Source organism: Protopterus annectens, chromosome 10.part0 (genome assembly GCF_019279795.1).
Source record: "Protopterus annectens isolate FY-2018-M chromosome 10.part0, PAN1.0, whole genome shotgun sequence".
Lineage (NCBI taxonomy): Eukaryota > Metazoa > Chordata > Ceratodontiformes > Protopteridae > Protopterus > Protopterus annectens.
The window spans coordinates 1,782,924,438-1,782,942,481 of NC_056744.1; the positions used below are offsets into that span (position 1 = coordinate 1,782,924,438).

Sequence of the window (18,044 nt, forward strand, 5' to 3'; positions counted from 1 at the left end):
GATATATGTGGACACAAAATTAAAGGAGTTTTATGTTAACTTTCTACATATTTTGCTAGATTGGGATTTTTTGAATAAAATTGGTTCTAGTCCATATAAAGATAAAATAATTTTTATTACTATAGATGTAAAGGACTTATTTTCAGTTATACCCCATACTGTAGGACTAAAATGGTTTGAAAAAAATGTTAATAGAAATGGGTTTTTTGACTACTGATGAATTCAAACTTGTATTGGAAAATACGGAAAATATGGAATTAGTATTGAAATACAATTACATTTATTTCCAGGGGGACCTATACCACCAAATGGATGGGGGTGGCTATGGGTTCAGTGTGCGCCCCTATTTATGCTAACATTATAATGTTATAGTGGGAGCAACAATATGTGTTTAAGTCTACATATTATCAAAATATTAAGGGGTACTATCATTTTTTGGATGATATTGTTATCCTATGGGATGGACCAGAGGAAATTATTACAGAATTTATGTATTACATAAATCACAGCGCTAATTTATTACAATTTACACATGAGATTGGTAAAGACAAAATACACTATTTAGATGTCAGGTTACAGAAATACTATGGTAATGATACTTATAAATTTAGTATATATATATATATATATATATATATATATATATATATATATAAAAGAATACTATTCGAACTCATAATTACACTATGAAAGTGACCATCCATATAATTTTAAAAAGAACATAGTAAAGGGGCAGATGATTAGAATAGCTAGGATGACATCTGATACAGTTCATTTTTTTGGAAGAAATAGGGAACCTACATAGGATGTTTAACCAAAGAGGGTATCCAGGTGAGTTAATTAAGCCCATTAAGGAATTTGTTATAAAATGATGGGGTACTAAGTATGTACCTTTATTAACTGGGGGGAAGCTATTGGAACAAAAATTGAGAATGTTAACAATGAACAAAAGATAGTACAACTACCATATTTGACATTAACATATCACAACGGAATGGGATGGTTAATGAAATGTATTGATGACACTTGGGAGATGGTCAGTAGGATACCAACTAGAGTGGGAGTATTTCAAAAATCACTGCGATATAGTTTTAGAAGGAACAAACATTTGAAAAATATCTTGGAAAGGTGAAAGAATATGCACACGGGTGGAACTTGTTTAAAATATGGAACCTTCAAATGTGGGAGGTCACACAATGCCCATTTATAGCTGGAACAAAAAGAATTAAATATTCCCAGTATAAATATGACTATAAAAGGAAAAAGATACAATAGTTGTTATACCAAAGGTGTTGTATATTTGGCATACTGTAAGATCTGTTGGGGGTACTATATAGGAAAAACCGAACATAACCTAAGGGTACGTATATACGAGCATTTACATGATATAAATAAAAAAAAATGCCCTTTTTAGACACACACTGATTTGTTAGGAAGCTGACTTCAAATTTTGGGTACTGGAAGAAGTTGGGCACAATGAAAGAGGAGGTGACTGGGAGACCAAGTTAGAATTTTGAGAAATTATTTGGCAACTTAGACTAGATGCATGTAGTGGTCTAGGTTTAAATGACCACATTTCTATTAGCCTGGCCTTGAAACTTCTTTCAGATGACCCAAAGAGACATAACCCAGAATGTTAATACTTGTCTATTACGCATATGGAACATAAAATATTTTTCGGCCTTTTTAGGTTCTATACATATACAAGTAAAAATGTTTAGTTTTAGTTAAAAGTACTACAGTATAGGATTTTTATATGCACTAATTAAAGCACTTTAATTGGATATGACCTTTTAGTCACTATGCACTGTATGGTATAAAAGGTTCACTTGGCATCATGACTGGTGACCCCATGTATACAGTCCCTTTGACAATCAGTGAGATACATTTTTCCCCTTACTTTTCCTGATATAACTCTTTTTAAAAATCTCTTTAAAAATCTTTTTAATAATTTTTTAACAACAGTAATTATTTATTTATTAGTATAACTTGTATTTAATATTTTATAATTGTATTTGTATGTATAAATTATTTAAAGAACTGGTTTACCATGAACAAAATGTTTTTACTATTGAGAATGAAGGGTTAAAAGTTTGGCAAGTTTTTAAATTTCTTTGATTGGCCAGCCAGTTAGAATGAATGGATTGATATCTAAAAAGTGTTTTAGACATGAAATAGATGATTCTAATGAAGTCTCTGTGGTGGAGATGAAAGCCCTAAATCTGTCTTTTCTTCATTATTTTAATGTTAAATAAATATTATTTGTGAGTTTATCTTAATTCGTTTTGGCTGTTGGATTGATTACTACATACAGTTGTAAGAACTACTATGGAAGACAGCCTTTATTGTTATACTGGGAGCAGCGTCTTTTGATATACTTGTGGTGGAATTTTCTACTTTTGGTTACTAATATTTTTTTTAACTCTATCGCATATCAAGCCAGCTTTAGAAATTAAGAACTGCTTATTTATTTGTACTGTAACACAATTTTCCAAACCCAAATCCTATTTACCCATTAAATAGTCTATGTTAAGCACTTTAGTCTCCTTGACATTTAATTCCATAAACATCAAATATCTATTTTTCTTTTTGTTTTGGGGGGGGGGTTAACATTTTTGCAAGTTCAGATTGTCATATACATTGTGCTATAAATGCTGTAGGGAATAATGTGAAACACCAGATGCTCAAAAAACGAAAGAAAGGAAACCAACACTAGGATGATTATAGCTCCATTTAATAATTTGTTGTGGTACCTCGGCAATTCGCCTTCTGTGGAACAATTTGAAATATGCTAACATCCTATATAAATAGTCACGTAAATTAACTCATCAGCCTTAATTGGCTGTAATTACATCTACTTAAAGTGCAAATGCATTAGTATACCCATACATATCAAATGTCAAATATAAGATATATCATTTTTTTTTAAATATCAATTATTTAGTGAAACAAATTAATGATAAACTGTGCGCTGAAAAAAGTATGACAAACTTTGCACTAATACATACCTTTAAATGTATGAAATGTTTAAAATGCATTTATGTAAACTAGCTAAGAAGACAGACTATTAAAACAGGTTAATAAACAAGCAGACAAAAGTATCAAACAATGCCACCATCTAAATTCATCCCTCTAGGGTGTAAAGTGTGATAATTGAAAATCATTCTACTTTCCAACCTATTTAATTCATTTTTAAAATTTCCTCTAAATGAATGAGGTCTAGCCAAAACACTGAAGTTGAATCCATTAATATCTCCATTATGTACTGTAACAAAATGGAAAGCTACATTTCGTGCATTTAAAGGTATGTATTAGTGTAAAGTTTGTCATAGATTATTCAGCACACAGTTTATCATTAATTTGTTTCACTAAATAATTGATATTTAAAAAAATTTGATATATCTTATATTTGACATTTGATATGTATGGGTATACCAATGGATTTACACTTTAAGTAGATGTAATTACAGCCAATTAAGGCTGATGAGTTAATTTACATGACTAGTTATATAGGACGTTAGCATATTTCAAATTGTTCCACTGAAGGCGAATTGCCCAGGTACCAGAACAGATTATTAAATGGAGCGATAATCATCCTAGTGTTGGTTTCCTTTCTTTTGCTTTTTGAGCATCTGGTGTTTTTTTGGAATCGATTTTGGCTTTCTAATTTGGTGTCTATATTATCATGAATAATGTGAAACACCATGCTTTTGCATGCAAGTATTTATATAACATCTCTAAATGTTTTAATATATTATTTATATATGTAAACTCTGTTGGATTATTGGTGTGTTTTAAATAAATATTGTAATAGTTGTGCCATATTCATATTAACAATCTGTATATGTTTTATTTTTTCCTTTATATAACCAAATAGTTTCATGCAGCTTTTTTCCCATTTTGCTGAATAAGCACAAGTTAACCATAAAGGTACTTTTTTAATAACTAACACTATAGCAATGATTTCCAGTTCAGAAAATCTTATTCCACCAGCTTTCCATTTTTTTGCATGATGTCACAAAGCTATTCTAGGTTTGTTCAGGAGTCTTGGGAACTGCAAACAATTAAATTATGTAATGAGTGCATTAAAATAAATTCTTGACATTGTAATAGTATTTTGGGTGAAATAACAATTTTAGTTAAATTGAACCTATCTTTCTTAAAGAAAAATATCTAATTCTATTTATTTTATTGTTTTAAAATTATTTTTTTTTTTTTTATAATTTGTTGTTGCTGTTTCTTTAAAATTGCATGCCAGAGTAACTCCAAAATATTTAATCTCTTTACTTTTGAATTAAAATTTGCTATTAGTTTCAATCAAGTAACTTAAGTTTTTGTTAATTAATGAGATGTTAGTTTTATTCTGATTAAATTTTGGACCATACATCAACTCAAATATTATATTGTTTGTATATTTGCTATATATGTATTCTTAACAGTATCTTTTTATAAAATTATTGAAGCTTAGGATATAGTGATCATTTATTTTAGATCTTACTGTATCATTGCTAAGCTTTATGAAATTGACTAGAGGCTCAGCAGAGGATTAGTCTTGAATATTGAAAACACTGACCAACTGTAATTTATTAGGCCTTAAAAATGACCAAAAATAATATAAAACTTTATTCACTATAAACCACCATAAACATTTAGTTTGAAGAAGTATTATGAGACATGAAACTGCTTATTGATTGTTTATGGTGGATTATGGTGAATACATTTTGAGTATTATTTTTTGGTTGTTTTTGATGCCTGACTGTATTTTTATGACCTGTAAGTTCTGTTTTTGATAGCAACTTTAATTTATTCTTCATCTATTTAGTCATTTGTTAAACAGGTAATTAAACTGTTTCAGAACTGTTGCAGCCATTACCCTGATCAAAAGGATAAATGGGACAGATAAAAAAAATCATCAGCAACTCACACGTAAGGCAACTTGTACACAGCCAAAAGGCAAACTGTAAATATCAAACAAAGAATGTCAGCACAAGAAAGGATACATATAATGTGAATTTAATTAGACATATGCCAGTTTTGATGCAAGCATTCTTCAGTACACTTACAAAAAGCAGAAATTAATCAAAACAAATTCATGCCATTTAAATAACCTCTCATTCACAATGTCATCAATTAACTAAATTAAAGTGATATAACCTTGTATATAAACATTAGAATACCATAAAAAATGTGAAGTATCAATATTGACTTAAGCAAGGGAAAAATAATACATCTAATTTAACAATATAAAAATGTTCGTTTTTAGTAAAAATGTCTTTCCATCCCAGTTTATTCAATCAATTACACACAATTTTATCAATACCAAGAAATTTAAACTGAGTTATAGGGTGCTTGGAAATATGTTTAAATGGCTCAGCTTCAAAACATCTAAAACTCATAACATCTAAAATCAAAACAGTAAGACCACAGTATCTAAAACCCAAAACATCTAAAACCCATAACATCAAATTTCATAACAAAACAGTGTTTTAGCCTGGATCCAGGGGAAGGGGTGGATAAAACTGTGATTTGCGATATTTTAGAAGAGAATAGTTTGTGTATACATCTGCTAAGTGAGAGGTGGGCAGGCTGGAAGAATGTGCTATCTCTTGTTGTGGCAGCTTGTTGGGAGTTTTTTTTTTATCTGTTTGCTCTCTGTTCTGTTCCTGGGTGCTGCCTCACTGAAAAAGAGGGAATTTAGGCTTGAAGTTGCAGTGAAGTGAAGCCTTGCTTCAGGTGCATCACGAGCCTCTGGTATGCAGTACACAGACACAATAACAGAAAAATATATTCAGCAATGAAGTTTTTAGTTTAAGAAAAAAAAAAAAATATATATATATATATATATATATATATATATATATATATATATATATATATAAAATAAAAGGGCTGTTTTAAACCACATGTGCACATATTGATGGTCTCCCAGCACTTCGTTTAGCTCATTAAGTTGATTCTTGATAAAAAAAAAAAAAATAAGCACAATTTTATATTTAAAATGTATTTTGGTTCATAGGTTCATACTAGGCTATCTGCCCTAGGGCATTTATAAGCCTAGCCAGAATGTGTTTGGCTTTTGCCACCCATTTTAAATTTATTTTGCTATGCCCTTTTTCGAGGTTAGTATACTGTGCCTCTGTCTAATAGTGACACAGAAGTGATACCCGGTGTAAACCTACAATCTCCCATCCACTCATCAAGATTCCTCTTGAAGAGAGTCAATGAGGGACTCTGCCTAACCTGGACTGGGATTTTATTCCAGAGGGAAGGGAGCCTCTGGGTTATGAATCTGCCCCTCCAGCATGTCCTATTTATTTCAGTGCTGAGGTTCAAGTCTCTCGAGCGCGTAGCTCGATGGGATTTGGATTTTCTGAGGTGCAGCATGTCCATTAATTCTGGGTTGGACATGGCTTTATACGTCAGGCACAGATCTCCTCTGAACAGGTGGAATGCCACTGAGTAGAGCTGGAGTTTCTTTAACCGGGCAGCATATGGCATCTGTTTGAGCCCTTTGATCCTCTTGGTGAGGTACTTTTGTGGTCTTTCCAGTTGCTGCAGGTGTCTGGTAAGGTACATCCCTAAAGGGGCATTGTACTCAATTATGGGCCTGATGAGGGAATGAGTAAAGAGGCACGATGATGTCCCCTGATCTAGATGTGAATCTCTTCATGATTAGGTGGGCTATATAAAATATTTTTCTAACCACTTTGGCCACGTGGTTGTCAAATGAGAGATTGCTATCAACTTGGGTCCCCAGGTCCCTAATTACTTCTTCTGTACTTAATGGATTACCACCTATGTGGTAATTTGTGGGCACTTTGTTTTTGCCAAAGGGGATGACTATACACTTTTTGGCATTTAGCTTGAGGCCATGGCTCTGGAACCAGTTGTCTGTTTCTATGAGGCCCTTTTGGAGGATGCTTGTGTCAGCTGGAGAGTCGATTATGGCACCCAGTTTGCAGTCATCTGCGAACTTGGTCAGCCACAGTCCTTCCGTGTTGGCCTGTACCTCCGAGAAATATATACCGAACAAGAGAGGTCCCAGGACTGAGCCTTGTGGGACACCACTTTTAACTGGTTTGGAGTCTGACATGGCTCCAGCAATTCTAACCATGTGGGTTCTGTCCTTGAGCCAATTTGCAATCCATCTAGTGACATAGGGGTTTATATTTAAGCTGGTGAGCTTATCTATAATGCCCGAGTGGGGTATTGTATCGAAGGCTTTTGCGAGGTCCAGGTAGGCTGTGTGGACCACCTTCCCCTCGTCAATGGCCTTGATGACTGTTTCAAAGAAATCAACCAGGTTTAAGAGGCAGGATCTGCCCTTAACAAAGCCGAACTGGGTAGGATCCAGTGTTTGTAGGTCCCCAATATCTTTATTTATGAGGTCCATGATGATCCTTTCCATAGCTTTGCAGACCAAGCTAGTCAGGCTTATGGGGCGATAGTTTCCAGGATCCATTGAGGCACCACCTTTATGGAGAGGGACCATTGTTGCTATACGCCACTCTTTGGGCACATATCCTGTAGTAAGGCTGAGATTGAAAAGTAGTTTTATGTTTGGGTTTAGCTCTTCTTGGAGTTCATGTAGGACGCAACCCGGGACACCGTCTGGTCCCATTGATGCTGTGTTTTTTGCTTTGGAGAGGGCGGCTCTTACCTGAGCATCTGAGATGTCAGGGGGGCAGCACTCTGCTGGGATAGATATTTTAGATATTTGCCCTTTTGGTGGGGAGGGGGGGGAGAAGTTTGCACTGAACCTGTCAGCTAGGATGTTGGCAATGTCTGTGGGTTCGGTGTATTTTTTGTCATTTTGGACTAATTCTGAGCATATCTGGGAATTACCACCCAGGTTCCTAACATAACTAAAGAAAGCCTTGCGATTATCCTTAGTGTCCTGTGCAATTTTTCTCTCGAAGCTGGCCTTAGACAATTTTATGTGTGCCCGTAGTTTTTTGCTAATACTGATCAGTGATGCCTTCCCTTTTTGGGATTTTGCTCTATCATTTAGTAGCTTCCTCCTTTTATTGTATAGTTTGCTTATGGCTGGGGTCCACCAGACAGGACGTCTGCCTTTGGAGGATTGGGTCTTGGTTTTATTTGGGATCGCATAATCCATGCATTCCTGAAGGTGTTCATAGAATGCGTTTATAAAGGATTCTGAGGTCTGGGCCGTATTTTCCACAGGCCCGGGGGCTTTGAAGGATTCCACCTCAGTTTTGAAGAGTGTGAAATTTGCTTTAGAGAAGTTTTTCACTGTGGTTTTCTCGGCAGGGGGTGGGATCGGGATGTGAATATCCAGTGAGATTAGTTTATGGTCTGATCTTGCCAGTGAGGGATACAGTTCTGGTCTGGAGCATAGAGTCCCCATGTTGGTGATGATCAGGTCCAGTATGTTTTCCCCTCTTGTGGGAGTGGTAACAAGTTGTTCCATAGCATTTGAGTTTATAAATTCTAGGAACCTTTGGGCTAGGGTGTTGGAGCTAGAGTAATGCTCCCAGTCTATGTTTGGGTAGTTGAAGTCGCCCAATATAATGGTGTTTGGAGAGACCTTCATATTTTCCAGTGTTCTCAGGAAGGCCGAGTGGGGTTCCTGGGTTTGGGAGGGTGGTCTGTAGCAGGCTATAAACTGGAAGGCAGTTTTACCCACTGTTAGTTGCACATGGATAGTCTCTGATGCTTCGTGCTTTGCCACCAACCTGGAGGTGTGGGTATCTTTGATGAATATCGATACTCCCCCTCCTTTCGTGGTTCGGTCCACATTTTGGGGCGATGTGGTGGTTATTTGAATTAGACCTGCATTGTTCTGTATGATAAAGTCTCATAATGTTACAGTAGTGGAATTACATTTAATTTTTGGTGTATAACTTTATGGTTCATTTGTGGGATGTTGCGTGGTTTCTAATGGTCTAGTAGTTTGGGCATGTTTATGATACTGTTAATGTCCTTGGAACACTGTCAACTCATCGTGTATTAGTTTTTGGTTTGATGAGATCGCTAGCATAATTATTATGGAGTCAGAGACATTACCATATTTCTCTGGGATGAAATCTTCTGACATAAGGAGAGTGGCAGTCCAGAAACATTTGAAGCAGAGAGACAAGGACATTTTCTGGTCTTACAGGAAACTGTCTCATCACTGTTTTGAACACTACAGCGTTTTCTCCTCTAGGGCCAGTAGCATACATGTGACATTTTGGTTAGGAGAATCTGTAGGAGTTTATCATTGCTCAGGGATGCATCGAAGACCAGAGAACTTGTACTCTAGCTGGGATATCAGAACTCTTGTGATGATTGCTCTTCTTGTTTTAGTACAACTGTAACTAGAGTGTTACTAGTACAGATTAAGTTGCTTGTGGGTATTGCTTGTGAGTAAAGTAATGGTTTCATGGTCAATCCAGAGTTTTGTTTACGTGTTTAAGTATTTACTTTCATTTATTAACAGGGGCAATACCTCTTTCAGTAGAGTCCCAAGGCTAAAAGCTCCACACACATGTACAATACAACTTTAAATACAAATATTATGTACATATTAACATCTGAGTACAGCACAGTGTATACAAATGTTATACATACAGAAAGCATCTGAGTACAGTACAGTTGTGTGGAATGCAAAATTTCACCATAAACTTGTGTGCAAAATCACCAAGATCAAGCACAGTAGTTTACATCACAGGTATGCAATTACAAGAGGTATGCATGAGTTTATCCAGAATTCTTACCATTTGAAGCACTATCCCCTTTTAGGCAGGGGGAGCCGTCTGCATTAGTAATAGTGTACTCAGAGGGGACTTTTAACATGGATTTCTGTACTGTGCAGATCTGTGGCTGTTAATAACTAGATGTGCTTTGCTCTTGGTGCCAGAAAGGTCTGTCAATGTTTTTTTTCTTTATGGTTTTTGCCCCTCTACCTGCTAACTATCAAGCTTACCCCAAGTCAGAAGTCACCAAATTGTTCCTGAACCCAGGAATTCCACCCAAGATCAGAGCATAAACTGTTTAAAGCAGGCCAATATTCAGGAAGCCATAAATGTGTTTTGCGCCTCTGCTCGTGTCTTGACCATCTCTTTGCTACAGAGTACTCCTGCTGTAGCCCTCCTGTCACAGTACAATAATAGCATGATGACATTTTACCACATTTCCTGTTGCAGTACTGCATGAGTTTGTGAAATTTTAGCACAAAAATTATTTCTTAAATATCCAGTAATTCTTGCATTAAAGAGATGTTTCATACCAGAAAAGTCCTAATATGTGAAACAGCAAAGACAACTCAAATTCTACAAGACGGAAGTTTTATTTTGGCAAAAAAAGTGAATTCTAATCTTTTGCACTGATTGAGAATATAGTTTGTACTGCAAAATGTCATGATTGCTTACTTCATTATCATAGTATGGCAGAATTATTAAAGTACGGTCTCACATTTTTTTTGTAGCAGTACGTACCAGAAGTAAAACACCATTTAAGTTGGATGCAGGAAAAAGTTACACATGTAGTAAAAAGCTGCCACACATAGCCTTCAACTATTCCTGAGTTTGCGTTATAATTTATTTCTGTCCTTTCTAATCCCTTCTAAAATAGTTGACTTTTGGAGAATATGTGTTGAGTTGTACTTGATAAAGACATTAATTAGAGTTATAAACTTATTTTACTTCCGAAACTGAATATTAATTTATTTTAGAAATATGGGTGTAATTCTTGGCTAGGCTTATAATGACCTCTGGTGCCAATAGAGACACTATCATGTGCTAAAAAGGGGTGGGGATTTTTTTGTTTGTGCTCCAAATGCCCACTACCACAACAACTTGTATGCATACCTCTCAAGTCTCAATCTCTCAGGGCAAGAAATCTGGACAAAGCCAACAATAATGCTGGGACAAAGGCCCAAAATAGAGAGGGAGTCGAGCGACAGATTTTAAATATTGCGCATGTAAACTCAGATAGTTGCTGTAATAACAGGTTTTGCATTATTATGTATTTTCTGAGGGATATGAAGTCTGAAATTCAAATGTCTACCAATTATTTATTATTATTTAGTGACTTTAATCTTCATGGTGGTATCGCAAAATTCCATTGGCGTGGATGGGGTTACATAATTATGTATGCAAATTTTATGTTAATCAGCATACAGATTTGTATCTATTTTTCATGGGCCTTTGTCCAGATTTTTGATGTTTCCAGACTGAGAGGCATGCTTGGACATAAATCGCCTTTTTAAGGCCTTCAACTTCTTTTGTTTCTTATGGTAGTCTAATGAATAACCATCTACAAATTTAAAGTTACTCTTTTGCCACTGGATACCCATGTGTTTCCTGCCATGCAGGACAACCCATCCCTTTTAAAGGATTTGAATGCTATTAATACATCCCTTGGGGTACAGTTTTAACAGGTTTCTTTTGGAACCTACGTATATGAACAGTTATCCAAGGATAACTAGGAGAAGAGGTAATTTTGTTATGAAATATTTTGATAGCACACACTCTGTTAACTCATCCAGGTAGACCACTTATCCTGTATTAGATCTGTGTGACCCATTTTCTTGGTCATCCATCTTGTCTTGACAAAAACTGAACCAGTCTTGTAAGTTCATTTACAGTTTTTCAGATTCTCTATCAGTCATATTGGGGCAATATAAGGATTTGTCTCTCTACTTTTATGATTTTCATCTTTTTAATATTGGCAGCAGTCATCATATGGTAGACTTCTATGTCCTTGATTAACAGGCATTCAAATAAAATGAAAATTTTGCCAGCTGCACTGGCTTGTTTGAATTATGTGCAATACTGTCTCATAGAGCCTAAGCAGTACTCAGGAAGAGATATCCAAGCATATATTTGTTTTGATATTTCTAGTTATTTTAAAAGTCTGTTGATCATTACTTCTGTGTGTGTGGGTGTGTGTGCGTGTGTGTGTGTGCGTGTGCGTGTGTGTGTGTGTGTGTGTGTGTGTGTGTGTGTGTGTGTGTGTGTGTGTGTGTGTGTGTGTTTGTATGTGTCTGTGTGAGAGATTATTGCTTGTACAGGCCAATATTAACCTCAGAATGAAAACTGATAAAAAAATGCCATATCTGGAAGAATAAGTGTTTCTGTACAGTACTGAACAGAACTGTTTGTTTTCCTTCCATTTAGGTTCAGCACCAGTAACTATAACTTATAATCTGAAGCTGGATTCTCTACGACAAAAAGAACGGGTGACATTTGGAATAAATCTGCGTGATCATAATGGTTCATTTACAGATATTACCAGAACAAAATGCATTGATGCCTCCATTAAAATACCGGTGAGTTTTTGATCCTGCTCACTAGCTCTTCAGCACTGGGTTTGTTAAGATTGCCTTCCTCATCACAACAGTGTCTTTGATCTTTGTTCCTGGTGAAAGGAGTGTCACTAGGTTTGTTTAGACTTTCATGTCAGACATCATATAGAAGTAAATTCTGAAGACAAAAATCAGCCACTTGATATACCAGTCCATTAATTTATATACATATTTGAAAAGCCACCATTCATACTTAATCCAATGGAATTTTTATCACTGCCACTCATAAAACATCTGTCCTCACTGTTTTTGAATGTGCTACTTGTTCAGCAAGGCCGTTCATTCACATGTCACAGTAACCCTGAAAGCTGCATAAGGTATTACATTCTGTTCATCTCATGCTCCCTACTTTTTTCTTCATAGGCCGATACAGTAGTAGTTGTTGATGTTGAAGGACTGCCAGAGATGCTCCTTGGCGGAGCATGGCAAAGCTCTGTCTTGCCTGAGTTGCATGGCTGTCCTCTGTATTGGACTCTATTAGGGGATGTATAAGAACTAACATTTGTCTCATGGCTCATTCTCCCTGATGACTTGTATATGTCCTTAAATAGTTTGAAGAGAAATCAGGGTGACAATTTTTTGTTTAAGTAAATTAGTGGTGATTGTGTTGGGATGTAAAAGGGATGCAAAATATTTATTAACAGTAGCAAAGGATGGTGTTAAATATCTACAAATTCTTTTTTTTTCTACAGTAAAAGAAGTGTACTACAATAATTTTGAGGAACTGAATTCCAAAATGAAGGATATGTAAATCACATGTTCATATAGAGCATAGGGTACTTGTCATGTAGTGTAGTGGTGATATCAGTAATTCTGGTACCTTTAGCTCTGTACTTTTGGAGACATGTAGAAATATCAGTATTACATGCATGCATCAGAGAGGTGTAGAAAATCTGTGATAGGTATGCATGGAAGGGGAAAGGAGCAAAGATTATTAAAGGAAGGTTTCAAGCTGCCTCAAATGTCAAATGTTTATGTCTGGGACTTATGATGTAAGGTGGTATTCAGTGACAGTTAACATGTAGCGAACTATTAAGATGTGACAGAATATGGAAAGTACAGCTGAGACACGTGACATGGAAGAACACTGGGTGGGTAAGACGAAGGAGAGCATTATATGGATGGAGGACAGATTCTGTGAAATGGTGCTGGGCATGTAAAATAAGTCTGGAAGGGTGGGACACATGGGGTATTTACAAAGAAGACTACTACACCCTTAGTAGAGAACAAAATTCAGGATAAAACTGGTAAATGTGGAAGAAGGGAATGAATGTCCCCTTGAGTACCTTGTTCCCCATTGGCACTTTTTTTTCAATTATAAAGGAATTCCAATACTATTCTAGCATGTCCAAAGGTCAGTTGTCAATCTCCTCTCCGGTCCAGCTGGTGAATCTTGGAATCTTGAGGCAATGTTACAGCTGCTTCATGTACACAGACAACCCTCTGCTCCTCGCAACAAAGTCCAACACATGTGAGAGATGCAACCATATAGCTAAACTGGAGGCTAAGCTCTCTCAACTCAGTACTGGCGAAACCTGTCAAGAGGAGAAGGAAACCACACTCACTACAATTCCAGTCTCACATAGACCTACCACGACAGCAAACCAAACACAAACACACAAAAACATACTCTGAGGCTCTAAATAAAAATCTGCCTAAGCAGCAGAGACCTCCAAAGCAGACACCCAAGCAACCGCTACCCCAAAACAAAACACGTGCAACACATAGCTCACAAAGCCAGTGTGCTGAACAGTCACAGCCCTTAAGGCTAAACAACACACCTGATACACATGTAATAGGTGACTCTATCATCAGGCACACTGACGTCCCGCTCACCAGGCTGAACAAGGAGAAGGTCACGGTGAGCTGCCTGTCAGGCGCTAGGATCCGCCACATAACACAAGCACTCAGGTCACTCCAAGGCAAGTACAAAGATGACTCAGTCATTGTCCATGCTGGTGTGAATGACCTGAGACGTGCCTCCCTGAACTACATGAAAAGAGACATAGAGGAGCTCTCTGAGCATGTGGCCCAGGCCGGTATGACCCTGACCTTGAGTAACATCTTACTCTCACCAAGAATGATGCCACAATATGAAGACAAGATGATCAATTTCAACAATTGGCTTAAGTATTGGTGTCATTCAAAGGGGATCCAATGCCTGTCAGCCTGGGATGACATGCTCGACAAGTCACGATGCTTCGCTAGGGACGGCATGCACCTGTCATCCCTGGACTTTCGGATATTGGCAAAGGCTCTTGCTACCCCATAGTGCCTTTAGGCAAGGCTCAAAAGACAAACCCACCTCCATAGGTATCACAAGGGATAAGAAACTAAGAGTAATGCTACTCAATGCCAGAAGTCTAAACCTCAAGACGCATGCACTCAAAACTCTCCTTAGCATGGAGAACATCGATATCTGTGCAGTAACAGAAACAAGGTTCAAGGCTCCCGACAGTACCCCAGCACTACCAGGTTATACCTCATACCATGCTTTTCGGCCCCAAAACTTGGACCGAACCAGAAAAGGAGGGGGAGTATCAATATTCGTCAAAGATACCCACACCTCCAGGTTGGTGGCACAGCACGAAGCATCGGACACTATCCATGTGCAACTAACAGTGGGTAAAACTGCCTTCCAGTTTATAACCTGCTAAAGACCACCCTCCCAAACCCAGGAACCCCACTCGGCCTTCCTGAGAACACTGGAAAATATGAAGGTCTCTCCAAACACCATTATATTGGGCGACTTCAACTACCCAAACATAGACTGGCATTACTCTAGCTCCAACACCCTAGCTCAAAGGTTCCTAGAATTTATAAACTCAAATGCTATGGAACAACTTGTTACCACTCCCACAAGAAGGGAAAACATACTGGACCTGATCATCACCAACATGGGGACTCTATGCTCCAGACCAGAAGTGTATCCCTCACTGGTAAGATCAGACCATAAACTAATCTCACTGGATATTCACATCCCGATCCCACCCCCTGCCCAGAAAACCACAGTGAAAAACTTCTCTAAAGCAAATTTCACACTCCTCAAAACCGAGGTGGAATCCTTCAAAGCCCCCGGGCCTGTGGAAAATATGGCCCAGACCACAGAATCCTTTATAAACGCATTCTATGAACACCTTCAGGAATGCATGGATCATGCAATCCCAAATAAAACCAAGACCCAATCCTCCAAAGGCAGACATCCTGTCTGGTGGACCCCAGCCATAAACAAACTATACAATAGAAGGAGGAAGCTACTACATGATAGAGCAAAATCCCAAAAAGGGAAGGCATCTCTGATCAGCAAAAAACTACGGGCACTCATAAAATCGTCTAAGGCCAGCTTCGAGAGAAAAGTTGCACAGGACACTAAGGATAATCACAAGGCTTTCTTTAGTTATGTTAGGAACCTGGGTGGGAATTCCCAGATATGCTCAGAATTAGTCCAAAATGACAAAAAATACAACAAACTCACAGACATTGCCAACATCCTAGCTGACAGGTTCAGCACAAACTTCTCCCCCCTTCCCCACCAAAAGGGCAAATATCTATTCCAGCAGAGTGCTGCCCCCCTGACATCTCAGATGCTCAGGTAAGAGCCGCCCTCTCCAAAACATAAAACACAGCATCAATGGGACCAGACGGTGTCCTGGGCTGCATCCTACATGAACTCCAAGAAGAGCTAAACCCAAACATAAAACTACTGTTCAATCTCAGCCTTACCACAGGATATGTAACCAAAGAGTGGCGTACAGCAACAGTGGTCCCTCTCCACAAAGGTGGTGCCTCAATGGATCCTGGAAACTATCACCCCATAAGCCTGACTAGCTTGGTCTGCAAAGCTATGGAAAGGATCATCATAGACCTCATAAAAAAAGATATTGGGGACCTACAGACACTGGATCCTACCCAGTTTGGCTTTGTTAAGAGCAGATCCTGCCTCTTAAACCTGGTCGGTTTCTTTGAAACAGTCACCAAGGCCACTGACGAGGGGAAGATGGTCCACACAGCCTACCTGGACCTCGCAAAAGCCTTCGATACAATACCCCACTTGGGCATTATAGATAAGCTCACCTGCTTAAATATAAACCCCTATGTCACTAGATGGTTGCAAACTGGCTCAAGGACAGAACCCACATGGTTAGAATTGCTGGAGCCATGTCAGACTCCAAACCAGTTACAAGTGGTGTCCCACAAGGCTCAGTCCTGGGACCTCTCCTGTTCAGTATATATTTCTCGGAGGTACAGGCCAACACGGAAGGACTGTGGCTGACCAAGTTCACAGATGACTGCAAACTGGGCACTATAATCAACTCTCCTGCCGACACAAGCATCCTCCAAAAGGGCCTCATAGAAACAGACAACTGGTGCCAGAGCCATGGCCTCAAGCTAAACGTCAAAAAGTGTATAGTCATCCCCTTTGGCAAAAACAAAGTGCCCACAAATTACCACATAGGTGGTAATCCATTAAATACGGAAGACATAATTAGTGACCTGGAGACCCAAGTTGATAGCAATCTCTCATTTGACAACCACGTGGCCAAAATGGTTAGAAAAACATTTTATATAGCCCACCTAATCATGAAGGGATTCACATCTAGATCAGGGGAGGTCATCGTGCCTCTTTACTCATCCCTCATCAGGCCCATAATTTAATACAATGCCCCTTTTGGGATGTACCTTACCAGACACCTGCAGCAACTGGAAAGACCCCAAAAGTACCTCACCAAGAGGATCAAAGGGTTCAAACAGATGCCATATGCAGCCCAGTTAAAGAAACTCCAGCTCTACTCAGTGGCATACCGCCTGCTCAGATGCGATCTGTGCCTGATGTATAAAGCCATGTCCAACCCGGAATTAATGGACATGCTGCACCTCAGAAAATCCAAATCCCATCGAGCTATGCGCTCGAGAGACTTGAACCTCAGCACTGAAATAAATAGGACATGCTGGAGGGACAGATTCATAACCCAGAGGCTCCCTTCACTCTGGAATAAAATCCCAGTCCAGGTTAGGCAGAGTCCCTCACTGACTCTCTTCAAGAGAAATCTTGATGAGTGGATGGGGGATCATAGGTTTACCCCGGGTATCACTTCTGTGTCACTGTTAGACAGAGGCACAGTATACTAACCTCGAAAAAGGGCATAGCAAAATAAATTTAAAATGGGTGGCGAAAGCCAAACACACTCTGGCTAGGCTTATAAATGCCCTAGGGCAGATAGCCTAGAATGAACCTATGAACCTATAGTTATAGCCCAACTAGTATCTATATGTAGTGGGAGATTAGTGAGGCAAGGTAAAAAGGGATAAGTGAGATTTTTATGTAGGAGGACTGAAGAGTTTGTAGCTTTGTTTGGTCTTGGATGGAGGAGAAGGGCTTGGTAAGAGATGTATAGAGTACATTCTGGCAGTTGGAGAGGATAAAATACAAATTGCAAGGACCTAGAAGAGGGTGGGAGTTCAGCTGAATATGAAGGAGGGTACTACAAGATGGATAAGGATGTTGATAAGAGTGTCAGACAGTGAAGGTAATGGTAGGAAACTCACAGATTAATGAGTTGGAGATTTGGATATAGACTTGGTCAAACAACAGGATTGAGAACAGAGGTAGGAAATGATGTAGAGAAGGCCTCTCATGTCTCTTGTAATTAGGTGGGATGAAAACTTGTGTTGGTTCAGGTGGGGGAAATAAGGCAAACAGGAGTTAAGAAAGGGAACAGGAAAAATGATG

At 38.2% G+C, this 18,044-nt stretch overlaps 1 protein-coding gene across 1 annotated transcript in view; it reads left to right on the forward strand.

Moving 5' to 3' along the window:
• The window catches only part of LOC122814496 (integrin alpha-M-like), a 935,681-nt gene that overhangs the window by 645,644 nt on the left and 271,993 nt on the right, over nucleotides 1-18,044 (forward strand). Inside the window, exon 18 of the mRNA XM_044087070.1 lies at nucleotides 12,126-12,277. Coding sequence (XP_043943005.1) covers nucleotides 12,126-12,277 — 152 coding nt within the window. The remainder of the gene's footprint in view (nucleotides 1-12,125; nucleotides 12,278-18,044) is intronic.